The sequence below is a fragment of the Entelurus aequoreus genome, linkage group LG14 (genome assembly GCF_033978785.1).
Source record: "Entelurus aequoreus isolate RoL-2023_Sb linkage group LG14, RoL_Eaeq_v1.1, whole genome shotgun sequence".
In the NCBI taxonomy this organism is placed as follows: Eukaryota; Metazoa; Chordata; class Actinopteri; order Syngnathiformes; family Syngnathidae; genus Entelurus; species Entelurus aequoreus.
In genome coordinates this window covers 43,523,772-43,546,214 of record NC_084744.1, presented here as the reverse complement: position 1 = coordinate 43,546,214, position 22,443 = coordinate 43,523,772, and the positions used below count along the sequence as shown (strand labels likewise).

Here is a 22,443-nt window from a genome sequence, read left to right as displayed (position 1 = left end):
GAGAAAAAAAGGAAGACAGAGGGGGAAATTGTGCGGACAATAGGGGGATAAGACAGAGAGACAAAAACAACAACAACAACAACAATAGAGCAACATCAACACATAGGGTATGTACAAATATGATGGTAAAAGTGATAGCAAAGAAGCAGTTAGCGAAATAAATAATACAGAAATGACATTACACTACAAATGGAGCATTACAAATACCAATAGAAATAGCACTATTGATAATGAACAATACCAATAATTTATTGGTTAATTTTCTTTTCTTTAATGACTTTTAAATTACGTTTTAAAACATATTTTTACTTTTTGGCTTTTAAACCAGCACGGGAGTTGTGATTTTAGTCTATTTTATTTTCTCTTATGTATTTTATTTATTTATTCTTTTTATAGTTAAATGTTATGTATTACTGACTCTTCTAGTATGTTTGTCTTAACTTCTGTGCAGCACTTTGTGGGACTTATATTGTTGTTGTTTTTTAAATGTGCTGTATAAATAAAGTGGATTGGACGCTACAAACACCATGTTTGACTGTAGGCAACACACAATTATCTTGGTGCTGCCAGTTAATTAGTTGAATTATTTTCAGTGGATAGCGAATCTACACACTGCTATACACGCTGTACACGGACTACTCTAAAATGTGCATCAATGTCGATGTATGATAATGATGTGATGTGTCAAACAGTGGTGTTCATTGTGGGGAGTGGAATGTACTACAAAGCAGAGCCTCAAGGGAACATCATGATGGAAGTGTGTCAGTGCATCGGTGTAAGTTTGTTTTCCCGACTCATATTAACCTACCTCAAATATCTGTGACTTTATGTGTTTTAGTTCTCTTTCTTTCAATCAGTTTGCCATCAAAAACCGCTACAGGCACAGAAGCAGAAGGTTCCCCAAGAGGCAGCACTGGATGGACTGGGCGGAGGAAAAGTATCATGTAAGTTTGCCATCAGCCGCGTCATATAAGTTCTTATCCAACATTGTTAATATTCTTCTTTCTTGCACTTTAGAAACTTTTAATTGCACAAATAAAAATGGTGCTGAAGGTTCTCTTCCTGTATATTCCGCTTCCAATGTTCTGGACTCTGTTTGACCAAAAGGTAATTAGTATTTTATTGAAAGCTCCTCAATAGTGACGTTGCACCATGGAACCTTCTTAAATGCGTGTCCTGTATCAAAGGGCTCCAGGTGGACTTTGCAGGCCACCACCATGGATGGAAACTTTGTAAGTTTACTCATTGGGAAAACAGGCAAAAGCGACTAACATGCGAATGCACTAACCTCTCTATGTCTGCAGGGGGCGCTCGTTATACAGCCTGATCAGATGCAGGTGGGTTCACCGTTTAGTCACAATGTCTTACGCGTTTTATTTAAAATTTTAATCATGTGATTGTTTTCGTCAAAGACTGTGAACCCTATTCTGATCCTGACGCTGGTGCCCATCATGGACAGTCTCATCTACCCTCTCATCCAAAAATGTGGCCTGAATTTTACGTAAGTAACACTAGAGGGAGCCATACTACCACATTTCCTCCTATGATTGGAGCTGGGATTTATTTACTCAGAACCAAGCATCAATTAGGGCTACAGGGCAGGGGACGGCAACCCAAAATGTTGAAAAATATTGGACCGAAAGTACAAAACAAAATCTGTCTGGAGCCGCAACAAATTAAAAGTCTCATATAAGTGTTAAAATGAAGGCAACACATGATGGAAGTGTCTATATTAGCTATATTAGCCTACTATCAAAGGCTGACGCAAATCTTCGTTGATAGAAATGTTGTATTTTAATTTTTATTCTACACATTTTTGCAACATTGGAAATCATTAGTAAAATGGAGGCTTCTCACAGGATGAGATAACTCCTGGAAATTACCAGCTTTTAATGGCCAAAGGTATAGATGTGTGTGTCCAAGTAAAAGGAAACGGCAGGCTTTCTTCTTCTAATGGATTTAGTACAATCTTTGCAAGCTGGGTAACGTTTGCTGTGGTCTGGAACAACATGGCACACAAACAACTATCAGAAATGCAGCCAATATTACATACAGATAATGTGTCATGAGACATGCAAATATAAATTAAATACACAGAGGGCATAAATCAAGGAAATTAAATTAGCTCAAATATAGCTACAAACGAGGCATAATGATGTAATATGTACATAGCATGTTAGCATAGATTAGATTGCAGTCACGGATTAACCAAATATGCCTGATGAGCACTCCAGCAAATCAATACAATCAACAAAGCTCACCTTTGTGCATTCACGCACAGCATAAAACGTTTGGTGGACAAAATGAGACAAAGAAGGGGTGGCATTAAACACGTTTTTCTGTGGCAGTGTCGGAGAAAGTTGTACATGTAAACAAACTACGATGACTTCAAGGATCGCTGAAATTAGTAGGACAAAACGTTGCTTGTCAAATACTCTCATCAGTGAAGCATGTTTAATATAAACAGTGGGATTTCTAACAATTAGGAAGGTTTGCGTCATGTTTGTCCTTCTACAGAAAATATATTAAAACAAAAGATATATTTTTTTCTTCATCTTTTTCCATTTTCACACATCTCTGCAGCGCTAAAGAGCTCAGAGGTATTTAACGAGGTTATATTATGATCTTTTTTTTCTACGTTTCTACATTCTTCCTTGTGGTCTACATAACATGTAATGGTGGTTCTTTGGTCAGAATGTTGCATGGATGATGTTTTACAGACCGTTTTCAAACTGCTTTCTCACAGTCTCTTCAAGATGCGCCATTTTGTGGGCGGTCTTATTTACGTCCCTCTACTTAGCCATCGTCTTCTACCTGCCATCTTTGTTGTACTTTTTAGCGCTTCCAACGTGAGTTTACTGACATAAGCACAAACTATACGCTACTTTGTATTATAAATGGTAACAGCAAAGGATGCATGTGCACGTACAAGCCAGTCTGCCCCACAACAAGAGGGGTAGTGAATAAGAAGGAGTTTATTGACAAAATTTGTGCAAAATTTTTGACTGGGGGTCCGCATTGGGCTAAGAAAATTTGGCCGGAAAAAAAAAAGTATATGTATACATATACAGTACAGGCCAAAAGTTTGGACACACCTTCTCATTCAATGTGTTTTCTTTATTTTCATGACTATTTACATTGTAGATTGCCACATCAAAACTATGAATGGACACATGTGGAGTTTTGTACTTAACAAAAAAAGGTGAAATAACTGAAAACATGTTTTATATTCTAGTTTCTTCAAAATAGCCACCCTTTGCTGTGATTACTGTTTTGCACACTCTTGGCATTCTCTCCATGAGCTTCAAGAGGTAGTCACCTGAAATGGTTTTCACTTCACAGGTGTCATAGTTGTGATGCCTTCAGTGACAATCAGTCATGAAAATAAAGAAAACGCATTGAAATGAGAAGGTGTGTCCAAACATTTGGCCTGTACTGTATATGCATGTGTTTACATTTGATATTAATATAATGGATGTATAATTGATAATGATTTTTAATTACATATTAAGAGTATGTGAAAGTTCAACTCCTACCTTGTTTACTTCCGTGACGACGTCTTAATAGCTTTGCAATCAATCAGAAATATCAAGCAGCAAAAAGTCAGTGTGGAGAGAGTGGTTTGCGTTTTTCCCATAATGCCTTGCAATGGATGTAATTTCGAATATGTTATGGTGATGGGACGTTTTTTTTTTCATGATATCCACAAAGTTCAGTGAGCAGGTTGTGTTATGTGTGTCCATGTGTGTTGACTTTTTGTGCTGGTTGAATTTTTTTTCTGCACCATGAGTAGGAAAGGTTGTTTAGAATTGAGTCATATACGTTATTGCTGTGCTTCTATTGTTAAGAAAGTAAACATCATGGTTATTCACCTGAGTGATTTACAATTTTTACACGATGGTGATGAAATGCCACCTGTCAGACTTTCTCTGGGTATGTAAGTCTAATATGATAACACATTGTGCTGCTTATTGAAATTAAATTTATGCCGTCGTCCTGCAGGCCAAATCGAAAATGTCGGCGGGCTGTATTTGGCCCTCGAGCCGTGGTTTCGAGACTCCTGCTTTAAGTTGGTTATTTGTACAACCATTTTTATAATAATATTGATAGTAGTATACACATTCGTCCCTCGCCACGTCACGCTTCAAATATCGCTTATTTCTTTTATTTTTTTAAACCATATTTTACAATTTTTTTGGTCCTAAACTAAGCATTGTCAAGCATTACAATGGCTAAATAAACTATAAATATTAATGTTTCAGTAGTATTGGCAACTAGAGGGGACCAAACCAATCAGAGCGCGATGTTCAATATGGTGATCACTGATTGGCTCAGCCTCAGGCAACATTACTAGTATATAGCAATGCTACTCAACTAGCGGCCCACAGGTCAGTTTGGTGTCATTCCCGGGCCGGAGTTGGCAATTTCAACTCAAAAACCCTTGTGAGAGACAAACATTTTTGCACCAGAGTCTTAACAACACTAAAATATATGAAAGACTGCTGCAACACATACTGACTGGTATACACACATAATACATTCTGACTGGTATACACACATTTTCCTGAGGGAACTCTCCTGAAGGAATCAATAAAGTACTATCTATCTATCTAATACATACTGACTGGTATACACACACAATACATACTGACTGGTATACACACATAATACATACTGACTGGTATACACACACAATACATACTGACTGGTATACACACATAATACATACTGACTGGTGTACACACATAATACATACTGACTGGTATACACACATAATACATACTGACTGGTATACACACACAATACATACTGACTGGTATACACACACAATACATACTGACTGGTATACACACATAATACATACTGACTGGTATACACACACAATACATACAGACTGGTATACACACACAATACATACTGACTGGTATACACACACAATACATACTGACTGGTATACACACATAATACATACTGACTGGTACACACAAGCTATGGAGATTATATCAGTAGAAAAAAGTGCATTTAGTTTCGATAATAATGAGTCATATATTGGAATATGGGATCCATTATTTAACTATTAAATGAACCAAAAATATGACTTATTTTATCTTTGTGTAAAATATTGGACACAGTGTGTTGTCAAGTTTATGAGATGTGATGCAAGTGTAAGCCACTGTGACACTTTTTTTTTTTTTTTTTAATAAATGTTTTTATTTTTTATAAATGTCTGTAATGATAATGTCAATGAGGGATTTTTAATCACTGCTATGTTGAAATTGTCACTAATATTGATACTGTTGTTGATAATATTCATTTTTGCTTTTAGATTGTTTTGTGTCCTCAATTGCTCTGTTTATTGCTATTCTGAATGTTGCTGGGTTGGGTTTGGTTTTGGAAATGGAATTGCATTATTATGGTATTGTTTTGTTTTGTTGGATTGATTAATAAAAATAAATTTAAAAAAAAAAAAAATTTAAAAGAAAAAAAAAAATTTGCTGTAGAAAACAGGGCAGCTCAGTTGCCAAAATTTTACCCTAAAAATAACAGTGGAGCCTTTTGGGTTTTTTTTTATTGGTGTAAAAAACAGTGTCTAATTTACAGTAAAATTGTTTTTTTACCTTAAAATCTAAAGATTTTTCTTTTTTTTTTAACAGTGTACACAAGGCATTTTTTCCCTGAAATGTGTAACTCTAATATAAAAACAATTTGACAGAAAAATTAAATGTCCACTGTAGAGGACGCTGGTTCTCAGGAATATATATGGCCTTTAAAACACTTTAATTGAATATCCCGGATATTTTGGATTAAAAGAGTGTAAAGGTGACCAAAGGGTGGTATTTCATGTCAAGAGGGCGGTCATAATGTTGAAAAACACACTTAGGTCATAAACATAATTTTTTATGAAAATATTTGATTTATAATTTGTGATTCACTCATCTATGGCAATATTACTGTTTTGATGGAGAGAACATACTAAGGAGTTTTGTTCACCAGGCCTTTGAAAAGAATGACAGTGGGGATGTTTCTGGCAGCCGTGGCCTTTGTTTGTGCTGCTCTGGTCCAGGTGGAAATTGACGTAAGTAGATTGTTAAAATATTTAGCCTTGTTAAGTCATCACACAGGGCAGCACGGTGGAACAGGGGTAAGTGCATGTGCCTCACAATACGAAGGTCCTGGGTTCATTCCCGGGCTTGGGACCTTCCTGTGTGGAGTTTGCATGTTCTCCCCGTGACTGCGTGGGTTCCCTCCGGGTACTCCGGCTTCCTCCCACCTCCAAAGACATGCACCTGGGGATAGGCCCCTCCCACCTCCAAAGACATGCACCTGGGGATAGGCCCCTCCCACCTCCCAAGACACGCACCTGGGGATAGGCCCCTCCCACCTCCACAGACATGCACCTGGGGATAGGTTGATTGGCAACTCTAAATTGTCCCTAGTGTGTGAATGTTGTCTGTCTATCTGTGTTGGCCCTGCGATGAGGTGGCGACTTGTCCAGGGTGTACCCCGCCTTCCGCCCGAATGCAGCTGAGATAGGCTCCAGCACCCTTCCCCCCCGCGACCCCAAACGGGACAAGCGGTAGAAAATGGATGGATGGATGGATGGAAGTCATCACACAGTGACTCCTCAGCAGGGTGGTGCACTGCATCCCTCTCATCAGCACCACTTTGTCTAGTCTTAACAAAAATGCAGCTTTAAAAGTGCAATATATTTATCTAACCATTTATTTACATCTGCACCTTATTGCTCTTTTATCCTGCACTACCATGAGCTAATGCAACAAAATTTGGTTGTTATCTGTACTGCAAAGTTCAAATTTGAATGACAATAAAAGAAAGTCTAAGTCTAAATGAAGGACATGTATAATATTATCTTTAAGTCACGAAAGAAATGTTTATTTTGATTGAGTCAAACCCTCCAAAAAGTGTTGTACTTTTTTAATACTATTCAGAAAACCCTGCCCACGTTCCCATCAGCGTATCAGAGCCAGCTGAAAGTAATAAACATGGGCCAGAATCCTGTCAAAGTCAACCTGAGCAACAACGTCCAGCTGGAGCTGTTGCCGTCTCAGGTACGTCCCAATCTTCATAATTCATACTTCCTTGTATGCCTACTGTCATGTTAATGTATTCTCCCATTTGTGTGTGTATGTCAGGCCAGTGAGCAGTTCTTCACCTTTGAAGAGGAAGAAATTAGTGTTTCTGTAGACGGTCCAGGCCAGACCAGGCCGGTCTTCCTAAGCAAGGGGGAGCGACAAACACTTCTGCTTCCCTCAAACCTCACACAGGAGTGGCGGCTGGTCAGTTGACAGTTTAAATCAGTGGTCCCCAACCACCGGTCCGGGGACCGCCGTGACACATTTTCTACCGGGCCGCACAGAAACACGAATGAATTTATAAACTACCGCATGTTCTCCAACTTAACTTTGGCCTGTCCCACTAAACACAGCAATAAGCTTGTTTATAGATGTATATTACAACTCCTGACAGGAAGTCACCATTTGTTATAGTACATTAATGCACAATAATGAACATATAAAATGTTAATGTGCCAGATTTCCATCTGCAGGGTCATTGTATATAGCAGGGGTTCTTAACCTGTTTGACCTCAGGACCCAACTTTTCCACTACAGAGGGACCCAGGGACCACTCCAATAATAACACTGACTTAGTCATCTTACTCTTGATTTTGATCATATTCAATAAAATAAAAATATCTAATCTGCCTTGTGAAATTATATAAAAGCATGTGTTAATCATAAAGGTTATTATTAATTTAACAATAAAACCTTAGGCTTAGGTCCGATATGTACTCTATTAAATAAACAAAATTAATATTTTTTGTCAGGTTCAAACACTGATGACATCTATTAAACAAGACAAGAAGCAAGGAATTAAACAGACACAGAATTAAATTTGGCTCAATTGAGGAGAGACGTCTGGACTGTACTCTTGGACAGTCTCACCACGCTCTGGCGAAAGATTGTACGCCTCCTCTGTTATTCAGACTTTCCCTGATTACATGGCGACAGCTGATTCTAAGGGGCGTGGGTCGTAAACGGCCATCGCCTTTGATTACAACAGTTCAAAGAAAAAGTCGTAAAACAGGTTCTTAACCTGTTTGACCTCAGGACCCAACTTTTCCACTACAGAGGCAACCCGGGGACCACTCCAATAATAACACTGATTTAGTCCTCTTACTCTTGATTTTGAACATATTCAATAAAATAAAAATATCTAATCTGCCTTGTGAAATGATATAAAAGCATGTGTTAATCATAAAGGTTATTATTAATTTAACAATAAAACCTTAGGCTTAGGTCCGATATGTACTCTGTTGTGCTAAATTAAATAAACAAAATTCATAATAAATGTTTTGTCAGGTTCAAACACAGATGACATCTATTAAACAAAACAAGAAGCAAGGAATTAAACAGACAGAATTAAATTTGGCTCAATTGAGGAGAGACGTCTGGACTGTACTCTTGCACAGTATCACCACGCTCTTGCGAAAGATTGTACGCCTCCTCTTTTATTCTGAATTTCCCTGATTACATGGCGACAGCTGGTTCTAAGGGGCGTGGGTCGTAAACGGCCATCGCCTTTGATTACAACAGTTCAAAGAAAAAGTCGTAAAACAGGTTCTTAACCTGTTTGACCTCAGGACCCAACTTTTCCACTACAGAGGCTACGCGGGGACCACTCCAATTATAACACTGACTTAGTCATCTTACTCTTGATCATATTCAATAAAATAAAAATATTTAACCTACCTTGTGAAATGCTATAAAAGCATGTGTTAATCATCAAGATTATTATTATTAATTTAACAATAAAACCTTAGGCTTAGGTCAGGCTGATTAGAAAAAATAAATACACATACAATATGTACTCTGTTGTGCTAGATTAAATAAGCAAAATTAATAATAAATGTTTTGTCAGGTTCAAACACTGATATCTATTAAACAAGACAAGAAGCATGGAATTAGACAGAATTAAATTTGGCTCAATTGAGGAGAGATGTCTGGACTGTACTCTTGTACAGTCTCACAACGCTCTGGCGAAAGATTGTACGCCTCCTCTTTTATTTGGACTTTCCCTGATTACATGGCAACAGCTGGTTCTAAGGGACGGGGGTTGTAAACAGCCATCGCCTTTGATTACAACAGTTCAAAGAAAAGGTCGTAAAACAGTTCAAAGAAGCGGTGCCTGGAGGGGGGTCTGGTCCTGCTTCCTCTCCACTTTGTAGTTCTCGGGTCAAAACAAAATCTTTCTGTGGATTACAATACATCAAAGAAACAGAACACCTTCATGTTGCTTCCCATCCTACACAGTGGAGTTTGACAAGCCTTTTGATTGGTAAGATCAAAGACAGCTTTTGTCCTCTCGCCGGGCGAGCTGAACTCAATGTAACACAAAGTTTTGTGATAACTTAGATACAATTATTCTAACATGTTTCTTAACTAAACTGTCAAAATTAAAGTGCGAAAGAAAATACAGCTTCAACCCTTTAGTCATAATTTTTGCGCTGAAAAAATTTCTCTATGACATTAGCTTCAGACTTCTTCTGTTTGGTTTATAATGTCATTACTGCCACAAGTGGTGGAAAAGTGTATTACAACTAAGTACCGCTGCAGTCTATGTGGACCACAGCTGAAAAAAACTAATATGTTACATTCTAAGGTGGCGCACTATGGTTAAAAAACACTGGTATATACTATATGCCAGGAGTGTCCAAAGTGCAGCCCGGGGCCATTTGCGGCCCGCAGCTAATTGTTTACCAGCCCGCCACACATTCTGGAAATACTATTGTAAAAATAAAAAAGAACATTAAAAAAAGTGGAATGAGGTGAAATCTAACAAGAAAAAGTTGCAATGTTGACACAAAAGCTGCCATGCAGGCTGTTTTTTTTTCTTTTTTCTTTTTTTGCCATTGCTCCAAAAAAAAAAATAATGACAAAAAATCCATGTTATAATGAATTATTTTCAGGGCTCCAATTACTTCAAATATTTCACTTTAAAATGTTTTATGTGGTAAATATTGCATATTGTAGCTGAGATAGGCTCCAGCGCCCCCCGCGACCCCAAAGGGAATAAGCGGTAGAAAATGGATGGCATATATTGTGTAGTAGCCATATAAAAACATCAAAGTTTTCTTTGACAAAAGCGCATAAAACAAACAAAATAATAGTTCCAGCATAAAATCGACAGATATATCTGAAGTTGATCTCGTAACTTAAGTGTTGAAAGTAAAAGAAAAACCTAATAAAAATGTATCACTTTATGAGTGGGGCACCTTTTGGATCCCAAATATATTTAGTGATTTTTTATTTATCTTTTCACTGTGATTGCTCAAAAATATGAAAGAATTAAAATCAATGGTGTCCTGCATTATTGATCTTTTAGGGCTCTAATTACTAAATACTGCATATTTCAGTTTTACTATAAAAAAAACTAAGTTGTTTTTGACAGAAAATCCATAAAACATTTTTTAAAATTTGTATTACTTTATATCAACTTGAAGTTGATATAGAGATTTACAGTAAGCGTTAAATAATAATAAAAAAATAATAATCTGACTTATTTTTAACATTTTAATGACTGAGATCCTATGGTCCGGGACCCCTAAAGGTAAAATAAATAAAAAATGCATATATTTTGTTATGGTTTGAAAATGAAAAATATCAAAATGGCCCCCACATGCTTAAATTTTTCCGTGTGCGGCCCTCAGTGGAAAAAGTTTGGACACCCCTGCTATATGCCATCAACGTGCCGGCGACCATCTCTAATTTTTTAGCTGTTTTCATCTGCCACTTGTGGAAAGCCGGTCGGTGAAAATGATGCATACATTAAACCGGTCCCTGGTGGAAAAAAAGGTTGGGGACCCTTGTTTTAAATGACCTTTTCATGGCCGCACAATTCAAACATGCATGTTCTCCCCTCAGACTAAGGATTTGAGAGAAAAGCCGCAGCAAGGAAATAACGCCGTCCGGTAAGTGTTGGTATATTGTTAGTGCTGATTTGTTTGAACTCAAGGACGGGAAAAACATTATGTTCCTCTTTTTCTATTACCGGTAGTCTGTTGCTATTTATGGTTACAACTAACCATAACCTAGCCATTATTAAGCACCTTCAATAAACCAAAGTGGGAAATATAATCAAGCTATAAAATAAAAATAAAAATAAATGACAGCTTGACACTTAGTTTCAATTCATACATTATTCGGCAACTTCAAGATTGGCTATACAAACTTACCGTATTTTCCGGAACATAGGGCGCACCGGATTATAAGGCGCACTGCTGATGAATGGTCTATTTTCGATCTTTTTTCATACAAAAGGCGCACCGGATTATAAGACTCATTACAGGAGTCATATATATATATATATATATTTTTTCTAAATGTAAAAGACTTCCTTGTGGTCTACATAACATGTAATGGTGGTTCTTTGGTCAAAATGTTGCATAGATGATGTTTTACAGATCATCTTCAAGTCACTTTCTGACAGTCTCTTCCGGATGCGCCGTTTTGTGGGCGGTCTTATTTACGTGGCTCACCTTCGACAGCGTCTTCTCCCCGTCATCTTTGTTGTAGCGGTGTAGCGTGCAAGGACGGGAGTGGAAGAAGTGTCAAAAGATGGAGCTAACTGTTTTAATGACATTCAGACTTTACTTCAATCAATAACAGAGCAGCATCTCCTCATCCGTGGCTCACTAGTGCAACAACAACGCCGGAGATGTGTCACATGAAAAACCGTCTGACCGGAACTCTCTAATAACTAAAGTTCTTTGGGTGAATAATGTAAACTCACTACACCGGTATGTTTTAGCACTTTCCTGACAGATATAAGTAAGAACTTTACACTACTTTATATTAGAAATGGCAACAGCGGAGGATGAATGTCCCATAACAAGAAGATAGGCTTCTTCTTTTCCTCTATCGACTACGGTGTCGACATCGTACCAAAGTCATACTAAAACATTTTTGAGCGCCGTGTGTAATGTTCTATATTTTCAATGGAACATATAAAATGTTGGTGTTGTTTTCTTGAGTCATATTGCAGTCTACACGTAGCTCTTATGTGTGACTGCCATCTACTGGTCGCTTCGAGGTCGGTAAGCACAACCAGAATTATTCCGTACATTAGGCGCACCGGGTCATAGGGCGCACTGTCGGGTTTTGAGGGGGGTAAAAGGATTTTAAATGCGCCTTATAGTCCGGAAAATATGGTACTGTTAGTGATCCAAAAGGGATCCGCTTACAAAAGTATAATTAATCAACAATTATTATTTTTTTGTTATTTACTTTCAACGCTTGAAATATTTTAACAATTTCACACATATCTGCTGATGTACAATTTTTTTTTCCTTTTTATGGAGGTTTTTTTTAATGTTATATGGCCTTTTTGTCAAAAATAACAAGTTAGGGTTACACTGGGAAAATGCAAAATATGCAAGATTTCTAAAAATAAGTTGCAGAGTGCAATATTTTAGGTTGGGTAATTACAGCCTTGATTTGGTCAATAATTTATGACAACAATGATTTTGAAACAGAAGACTACACTGCAGTGGTTCTCAAACTTTTTTTTAATTCAAGTACCCCCTAATCAGAGCAAAGCATTTTTGGTTGAAAAAAAGAGATAAAGAAGTAAAATACAGCACTATGTCATCAGTTTCTGATTTATTAAATTGTATAACAGTGCAAAATATTGCTCATTTGTAGTGGTCTTTTTTTAACTATTTGGAAAAATAGATAGGTTTTTATTCATATTTATAAAGGATTTTTGAATTGTTGCTATTTTTAGAATATTTTGAAAAAATCTCACATACCCCTTGGCATACCTTGAAGTACCCCCAGGGGTACGCATACCCCAATTTGAGAACCACTGGACTACAGAATGAGAGAGTTTGCAGTTAGGACTTAGTTGAGTTTGAGTTGACACAAGTCTTATATATATATAAAAAATATACATATATATATATATATATATATATATATATATATATATATATATATATATATATATATATATATATATATATATATATATATATATATATATATATATATATACTGTATATATATATATATACTATATATATATATACTGTATATATATATATATACTATATATATATATATATATATATATATATATATATATATATATATATATATATATATATATATCTGCCACATTATATATAACTGCCTAATATCATTTTCATTTCATTTCATCGGTTTGATGGCAGTTTAACTCATTTATGCTCATCAAAGCTCTGAAAATTATGCTCATGGTTTTCTGGCACGCAATTACACAAAAACAATATTTTCTTGTTTTTCAATTAATAAGAATGAGATTAATTGGGTTTTCATGGAAAAAAAATTATGATGTACTAAGATTAAAGTATGTTTAAAAAATAGCAGTTATAATTGAAGTCTATCAGAATCAGAATCAGAAATACTTCATTAATCCCCGAGGGGAAATTAACATGAGTCGAAAGAGGTCTCGATGAGAAGGTGTGAATACTTATCCTATCGTATATATAATATTTTAACAAAGTTGCAATCAAAAAGAATGCAATTTTATTTATTTTTTAAAATATATATATATATATATATGTTGAAACTTTCAGACAGCTTACCTTCAAACTGAACAATCATATCACACTAAGAACACATGTAATTCCAGTTTTGGACCCTAGGGGTGCACCAGTTTAATGTGTGTGACGCTAACATGCTATGATTTCAGATTTATAAACGGGATGTCCACAGCAGTCAATGTGTCCGTTCCGGGTGCAGAATCAAGCTTACTTGAGCCGCTTCATTATTCCAACTATTCTCAGATAAAAAACGGAATGTAAGTTTTTGTCAGTCCCCAAATTATCCCGCAGCAGTGTTTGCCAGTGATAATGCATCCTACCTTTGTGATTCCCCAGAGCCACTTGCACTATACGGACGGCTTCACAGTCATGTGACTACAGCAGAGAATTTGGATTTGGGAGTTCCTATACTTTTGTTATCCCCAGCACGTTCACCTTTGGACCGACTGTAAGTTTGGCACATTTCCTGCTTCATCGCATTTTTTAGCGTACTATTGATGATTACCGTGTGACACTACAGTGCCACGAGTCCATCCGTGCGGTAGAAGACATCAAGCCCAACTCGGTCCACATGGCCCTCCAGATCCCCCAGTACTTCTTCATAACTGCAGGAGAAGTCATGTTCTCCGTCACAGGTCTGGAGTTCTCGTACTCACAGGTAAACATATCCACTATCTTATTTTCACTATTGTCTGGTATCCACGAACAAATGTGTCCGGATCATTAAACTTCCTGCATCAGGAGCCAAAAACAATTACCACGCCACTTTAAAGGGGAACTGCACTTTTTTTTGCCCTATCATTCAAAAGCCTTATTTAAGACAAGAACACATGTATTTTTTTTTATTCATTTTTAAAATTAATTTCAAATGATTGCTGTTACGATGCTCTTTTTTATTTTTTATTTAAAGACTGCATACACCCCGGCTTTAATTCTTCATCTAAACAGAACTATATTCAAGTTAAGTTAAAGTACCAATGATTGTCACACACACACTAGATGTGGTGAAATTATTCTCTGCATTTGACCCATCACCCTCGATCACCTCCTGGGAGGTGAGGGGAGCAGTGAGCAGCAGCGGTGGCCGCACCCGGGAATAATTTTTGGTGATTCCACCCCCAATTCCAACCTTGATGCTGAGTGCCAAGCAGGGAGGTAATGGCTCCCATTTTTAGAGACCGAGTCCCTTTCGGACAGAGGACCCTATTGTATTTCTAGCGTTTTATTATTATACCGCCGCCTCTATTATACCGCCGCCTCTTTGAGCTGTAATTTGACCCCCTTAACATGCTTCAAAACTCACCAAATTGGACACACACATCAGGACTGGCGAAAATTGCGATCTAATCAAAAAACCAAATCCCAAAACTCAAAATTGCGCTCTAGCGCCCCCTAGGAAGAAATCACAGACAAAACTGCCTGTAACTCCCAGTAGGAATGTCGTAGAGACATGAAACAAAAACCTCTATGTAGGTCTCACTTAGACCTATATTTCATACACTGACAACCCCCAGCAAAAATCAACAAGAAGTTTGCAATTCCCCCTTCAAAACAAAAGTTGTGTAAAAACGGTCACCTTTTTTCAAACATTATCTCCTCTGAGCGCGTTTGTCGTGTCGGCTTCAAATTAGCACAGGAGAGAGATTGAACCCTTCTGATTAAAAGTTGATGAAAGAGTTTTAATTACTGCTCCGGTTTGGATTTTATGAGCCCTCAAAGTCGGTCCCGTCCATCGCTGCTTGCAGCTTTAATTTTTATAGTCTTTGGTATGACTCGGCCGGGGTTTGAACTCACAACCTACCGATCTCAGGGCGACACTCCAACCACCCCTGCCGGCTTAATCTTTTAACAAACCTGTTCAATGGCTTAGTGGTTAGAGTGTCCGCTCTGAGATGGGTAGGTTGTGAGTTCAAACCCCGGCCGAGTCATACCAAAGACAAAAAAAATTGGACCCATTACCTCCCTGCTTGGCACTCAGCATCAAGGGTTGGAATTGGGGGTTAAATCACCAAAAACAATGGCCACCGCTGCTGCTCACTGCTCCCCTCACCTGGAACAAAGGGATGGGTCAAATACAGAGGTTTAATTTCACCACACCTAGTGTGTGTGTGATAATCATGGTACTTTAACTTTTAAAATGTAAACAATACATATCCCTAAACACAAGGCATGCTAGGAAACACGTGCACAATTATTCTCCCAGAAAAATGGTAGGTAACAAAACTGAGCGGGGGCTACTTATGGGATGCATTCTTACATCTTGTAAGAATATCATAGAACACCATGCGGTGGTTCTGTCAATCATATTTCATGGCCGTTTCCCGTTCTCCAAGGCGCCAAGTAACATGAAGGCGGTGCTGCAAGCGGGCTGGTTGTTTACCGTTGCCGTCGGCAACTTCATTGTCCTGATCGTGGCCGAGCTCGCAAAGATTCCCAAACGGGTAAAGAACGTCGTCCCAGGAATACCTTTTTTTTTGTGCCGTGTGGTCACAGGAGTTGTTTACTTTTTTTGAAGTGGGCCGAGTACGTGCTGTTCGCCTCCCTGCTGGTGGCTGTGTGTTTCATCTTCTCCATCATGGCCTACTTCTACACCTACATGGATCCGGCGGAAATTGAAGCCCAGTTCAATGGCGATGATGACGAGGACGATGGACGCGACAAACAGAAGATGGACGCCAAAAGAGACCGTGTTGATAGCGGTGACGAGAAACAAACTAATATGTGAAATGTGAAGTCTTTTTTTCTATGCAAGACCCAGAGGGAAATCCACCAGAAATGTGTGCATGCGTGTACATGTGTGTGTTGGATTATATTCCACAATATTATCCTCCAGTTCCAGGCATCCTGCATATTATCAACTTTATAACTTATTTCCCATTTTATATATGTTTTTCACTTTTATGAAAAGCTGTAAATGATGTAAAAAAAACAAAAACAAGAATAGTTTGTAGTATGTGAGTTTGTAATTCTTGTATTTGTCTGTTATATATAATATTACATGTTCACCTTTCTCACTTCCAGACAAATAGTGATGCATTCAGGATGTTTTCCTGTAAAAGCTTCTTGTTTTTTCGCCATTTTTTAAAATCCTGCCTTAGTGCAGCTGGGACAGGCGGACCCCGAGAGAGGCGAGCGTTAGAAAATAGATGGATTGATACAAATTGAATTACAGTACAAGAAAGACAATGGCTGCTGTATAATAGCATTTGTACAGATTTTACCAACAACTAAACTACTAATCTTGTATGCATTTCCTTCTCCTCCATGTAAATAATATAGCCAACACATTATGAGGCAGTGCAGTTCATTAGTACACCTCTAAAAACTACATTATAACCCCAAAATAAATGTATTGTAAATAGTTTTTGCTGTCCTTATTTTGCTCAAACATGTGTATAAGGGTATCATTTTTTATTTATTTATATTATTACATTGACTAATATTGGCATATTTACATTATTGTTGTATAGCATTAATTTGTTCACAAATAGTTTGTTGATTTTTTTTTCATGAATATCTAAACTAACACACTAAGAGTATAAATGGGCTTTTTATTATTTGTGCCACTTTTAAGAAGTATAGATATTATTTTCAGACAAATCGCCCAAATCGCAGATTGACAGCCAAGTCAGCCAATCAAGTTGTTCATGAGTGAGGAATGAGAAAGTAAAGCGGATGTGGACCAAATAATTGGTTAATCCTTTTGTGGCTGGATGAATGGATGGTTTATGAAATTGTAAATTGTTTCGTCTTTTGTTCATTTGTTTTCTGAAATGTTTTTGTGTTTTTTTCTATAATTGTAAGATGTTTTTTATTTTGTTTTCCATAATTGTAATTTGTTTCATAAAATGTGAGCGTCTTGCACTTCCATATGTATATGTATATGCATTTACAGTATATATATACATATGTATATATATATACGTATATATATATATGTACATATATATATATATCTATATATATATATATATATATATATATATATATATATATATATATATATATATATATATATATATATATATATATATATATATATATGTGTGTGTGTACATATATATATATATGTACATGTACATATATATATATATATATATATATAAATATGCACATATATATATATGTACATATACATATATACAGTATATATATATATGTATATATATATAACGTGTGTGTGTGTGTATTTATGTATATGTAGTAATGTGTACAGTTATAGGCTCACACAAGTTCTGTAAATATTTTAAATTTAGAGCATAGCATCATAATGTTAACGTGTACTTTTTTTTATAAACCTTTATTTATAATATTCTACATTTACAAACAAGCAAAGAAATAATAATAAACAAAACAAGTACAGAAAACAGTACAAAACAGCGCCAGGGGGTTGTAAACTCAATAAAGCAACAAAAGTAGAATGCAATATATATATATATATATATATATATATATATATATATATATATATATATATATATATATATATATATATATATATATGTAGCAATGTGTAAACCCATAGGCTCACAAGTTCAGTAAATAGTTTAAATTTGGAACACAGCATCAAAGTTTTCACAGCTTTTTGGTTGTTAGACGTAGAAAGCGTTTTAAAGTGAAGTTCTAATTCTTTTTTAAAGGCACAAAAAACACGTTGGGTATTGAGAAACTTATACATTTGTGAATATAAAACTTAGCCAATAGTATAATGAGGACTAAATGTAACTTCTTTTTTTTTTAAACCTTTATTTATAGTATTCAGCATTTACAACATTAACATACAAGCAAATAAATAATAATAGTGTAACTTATGTTGCGCATCTGTCTTTTATTTTATTTTATTAGTTTTTTAACTTACAATATCAGTATGGGAATGGATTAAGCAAAGAGGTCAAACAATTGTTTTAACCCAGGGTTTAAAAAGTACAAGTTAGAGGAATACTGATAACAATCTTCGACCATATTGATGAACGACACAATCGGTCATATTCAGTCAATGATGTGAAACATACAGTAAAATAACCACCTACTCGCGTGAACTGTATTGTTATTTATTTATTCATTCGTTGTTGTTGTTGTTGTTGTTGTGTTTAAGAACGAATAAGGAAGTGAACAATTGTGTTAGAAATTATTTCCAGACCAAAGGGGTAAGACCAAAAAAGATCAGATTCTTCCTACTCCCTTTCGGACCATACTTACCAACCCTCCCGATTTTCCCGGGAGAGGCCCGAATTTCAGTGCCCCTCCTGAAAATCTCCCGGGGGACCCTTCTCATAATTTCTCCCGATTTCCACCCGGACAACAATATTGGGGGCGTGCTTTTAGCGTCCTCTCTCACCTGAAGCCTTCACCCTTTAACGTCCGCATGCTGTCCTCAGTCACGTCCGCTTTTCCTCCATATAAACAGCGTGCCGGCCCAGTCACTGGAACTCAGTGCACACACAACAACCTTTCTGGATTTGATAAGAGATTCGACAAGGAAACGGGTTAGATAAAAGGATTCGCTAATGGCATCGACATCGATAATCTCTTAACGAACATCATCCCTATCCTCCTTTTATTTATATATGTATGTATATATATATATATATATATATATATATATATATATATATAAAATAAATACTTGAATTTCAGTGAATTACAGCTAAATATATATATAAGAAAGAGCTAACTTCATGAGGAATCCCTTCAAGCACGCCCGTCAGCTTCTGGAGGAGAAAAGAAGCGGGAAACTGGAAGCCACCAAGGAGGAGCTTGAGCAGTACATCAGGGGCCAATACAGCGACTCGAAGAGGAACGATCCGTTAGGTTCACCAGGATACGTCCCTCCTCCACCTCCCCCAACCACGCAGTTTGACAGCTTCCCTCCTCGGCTGAGCGAGGTAAGAGCAGTCGTCAAGAAAGCGAGGTCAGCATCAGCTCCTGGGCCTAACGGAATCCCCTACAAGCTATTCAAGAACTGCCCCCAAGTGCTGAAATGCTTGTGGAAGCTAATGAGCACAGCATGGAAGAATCTACTCATTCCGTCGGAGTGGCAGAGAGCTGTGGCGGTGTTTATTCCGAAGGAACAGGAGTCCCATAACATCAGTCAATTCAGGAGCATTGCCCTGTTGAATGTCGAGGGAAAGATCTTCTTTGCAGTCATGGCCAAGAGACTAACCTCTTACCTCACAGGGAATGGCTATATTGACACCAGCTGCCAGAAAGCAGGAGTACCAGGTTTTCCAGGATGTGTGGAGCATTCTTCAATGATTTGGGCACAGATCCAGAGGGCCAAGCAGGAGAAGAGCGACCTCCACGTAGTGTGGCTTGACCTTGCAAATGCTTATGGTTCTGTCCCTCACAAACTCATCCAGTTTGCATTGGAGTTCTTCCACGTCCCTGTTTCCATCATCAACCTGGTAACCAGCTACTTCAGGGACTTCCAGATGTGTTTCAGCCTCCAGGATTTTACAACAGGATGGCAGCGGCTGGAAGTAGGCATCGCCATGGGGTGTTCCATCTCCCCAGTCCTCTTTGTCGCAGCTTTTGAAATCATCCTCCGCGGAGCCCGTCAGACTGTAGGAGGAATGAGGCTGCAGACAGGGCAGAGGCTTCCACCACTCCGAACCTACATGGACGATGTCACTGTGGTCCTGCAAACAGCCCCATGCACGAGAAGGTGCCTGAAGAGGCTCGATGAGCTAGTGACATGGGCACGGATGAAGATAAAACCCTCCAAGTCACGAAGCCTCTCCTTGCGCAAAGGCACCAGGAACGACAAAACCATCTTTGTTGCGGGAGGTGAGCAAATCCCTCTACTGGTCAACCAGTCCATCCAAAGCCTGGGGAGGCAGTACAATGCGGACCTGTCGGACAAGCACGCAGGCAAGGCAGCACGGAAACAACTCTCAGAAGGCCTAGCGAGTATCAACAAGAGCCAGCTCCCCGGAAAGTACAAGTTGTGGTGCTACAACTTCACACTGTACCAAAGGGTTATGTGGCCACTGAAGATGTGCGAGATTCCATCCTCAACAGCCAACGGGTTGGACAGATTAGCCAACTCCTACATCCGAAAGTGGCTGGGCCTACCGCGTTGCTTCTCCGACACTGGCTTATTTGGGGCAACTTCGCTGCATCTGCCGATCCAGTCCATCACCCTGGGCTATAAGCAGGAGAAGGCCAGATTGGTTCTTGAGCTGGAAGAATCCTCAGATCCTACAGTGAGGAATGCATGTGTACCCACCCGAACAGGCCGGAAGTGGCAAGCAGGGCCAGAGGTCGCCAAGGCCATTGGCAGGCTCCAACACCAGGAAATAGTTGGCAGGGTGCAAGTAGGGAGAGCGGGGCTTGGCTGGGGAGATTCTCCACGCCTCTGGTCCAAGGCCACAAAGAGGGAACGCAGAGCCATGGTTGTGGAGGAGGTCTCAAGGGCGAACCAGGAGCAATATACCATCAAGGCCGTGTCTCAAGGTCGCCAAGGAAGATGGACCACTTGGGAAGGTACCATCAGTAGCCCCATCAGCTGGGCCGACCTATGGAAGATGCCACAAGCCAGGCTCAGCTTCCTTCTTAGGGCAACCTATGACACCTTGCCATGCCCTAGAAACCTTCACCAGTGGTTCGGCCAGGAGGAGAGATGTCCCCTGTGTGGTGCTCTCAACGCCAGCCTGCAGCACTTGCTATCGGCTGCAAGATCGCGCTGACACAGGGTCGCTACAGATGGCGGCATGACCAAGTCCTGATGAAACTGGCCGAAGTCCTGGAGAGCAGTAGACAGGAGTCCAACAGCCAGCCCATGGCCAAGCAACTTCCTGTCATGTTTGTGAGGCCAGGGGAAGGCAAAGGAGACACCAGCCAACGAGGCACCCGCAGTGTCCGCTCTCTGGCAAGGGACTGGAGTATGAGGGCTGATATCGGCAAACAGCTCCAGTTCCCCCGTGAGATCACCACCACTTCACTCCGCCCAGACATCGTGCTGTGGTCTGCTGTTACCAAGTCTGCCATGCTGATCGAGCTCACCATCCCCTGGGAGGAGGGAATCCAGGCAGCCTACGAGCGCAAAGCAGCCAAATATGCAGATCTGGCTGCTGAGTGCAGAGAGGCAGGCTGGTCCACTACCATCTACCCTGTGGAAGTAGGCTGTCGGGGCTTCGTCGGTACATCAACTTTAAGGCTGCTCCGAGATGTGGGAACGACTGGGGCTAAGCTCCAAAGGGAAATCAAGGCCCTTGCTGAGGAAGCAGAAAAAGGAAGCTTCTGGTTGTGGCTGAGGAGGAGGGATAAGTACTGGGGGTTGAGGCAATAAGATGGGTCAGCTGCAAAGGGTGGCAGGGAGATGTCCCTGCCACCGCTCCGCCACCAGGAGGCGTTCCGGGGTTAAAGGGAGCGAAACTCCAATGAGCTGTAAGAGGCGCGTCAGGCATACTTGCCCAGCAGAATCAATACCATATCTGTACAATCAATATATAAAATAAAATAAATACTTGAATTTTAGTGAATTACAGCTATATATATATATATATATATATATATATATATATATATATATATATATATATATATATATATATATATATATATATATATATATATATATATATATATATATATATATATATATATATATATATATATATAGCTGTAATATATATATATATACATACATATATATATATAAATTATAATATGTATATATTATAATTATAATTTAATATAATTATATTAAATTATTAATTAAATTATATAAGTATTATAATTATAATTTTAATAATATAATTATAATGTATATATAATAATAAATATATTTATATATAGCTGCATTTTATATATATAAAATAAAATAAATACTTGAATTT

At 38.2% G+C, this 22,443-nt stretch overlaps 1 protein-coding gene across 1 annotated transcript in view; it reads left to right on the top strand.

The window, feature by feature from the left end:
• The window catches only part of slc15a1a (solute carrier family 15 member 1a), a 31,428-nt gene extending 14,814 nt beyond the window's left edge, over nt 1–16,614 (top strand). Inside the window, exons 9-23 of the mRNA XM_062069963.1 lie at nt 693–775; nt 858–944; nt 1,018–1,107; nt 1,188–1,232; nt 1,305–1,337; nt 1,413–1,501; nt 5,995–6,076; nt 6,951–7,070; nt 7,155–7,298; nt 10,944–10,990; nt 13,753–13,860; nt 13,940–14,051; nt 14,124–14,261; nt 15,937–16,044; nt 16,119–16,614. Of these exons, the coding sequence (XP_061925947.1) occupies nt 693–775; nt 858–944; nt 1,018–1,107; nt 1,188–1,232; nt 1,305–1,337; nt 1,413–1,501; nt 5,995–6,076; nt 6,951–7,070; nt 7,155–7,298; nt 10,944–10,990; nt 13,753–13,860; nt 13,940–14,051; nt 14,124–14,261; nt 15,937–16,044; nt 16,119–16,328 (1,496 nt within the window). The 3' untranslated portion in view covers nt 16,329–16,614. The remainder of the gene's footprint in view (nt 1–692; nt 776–857; nt 945–1,017; nt 1,108–1,187; nt 1,233–1,304; nt 1,338–1,412; nt 1,502–5,994; nt 6,077–6,950; nt 7,071–7,154; nt 7,299–10,943; nt 10,991–13,752; nt 13,861–13,939; nt 14,052–14,123; nt 14,262–15,936; nt 16,045–16,118) is intronic.
• Nucleotides 16,615–22,443: the final 5,829 nt, after the last annotated feature.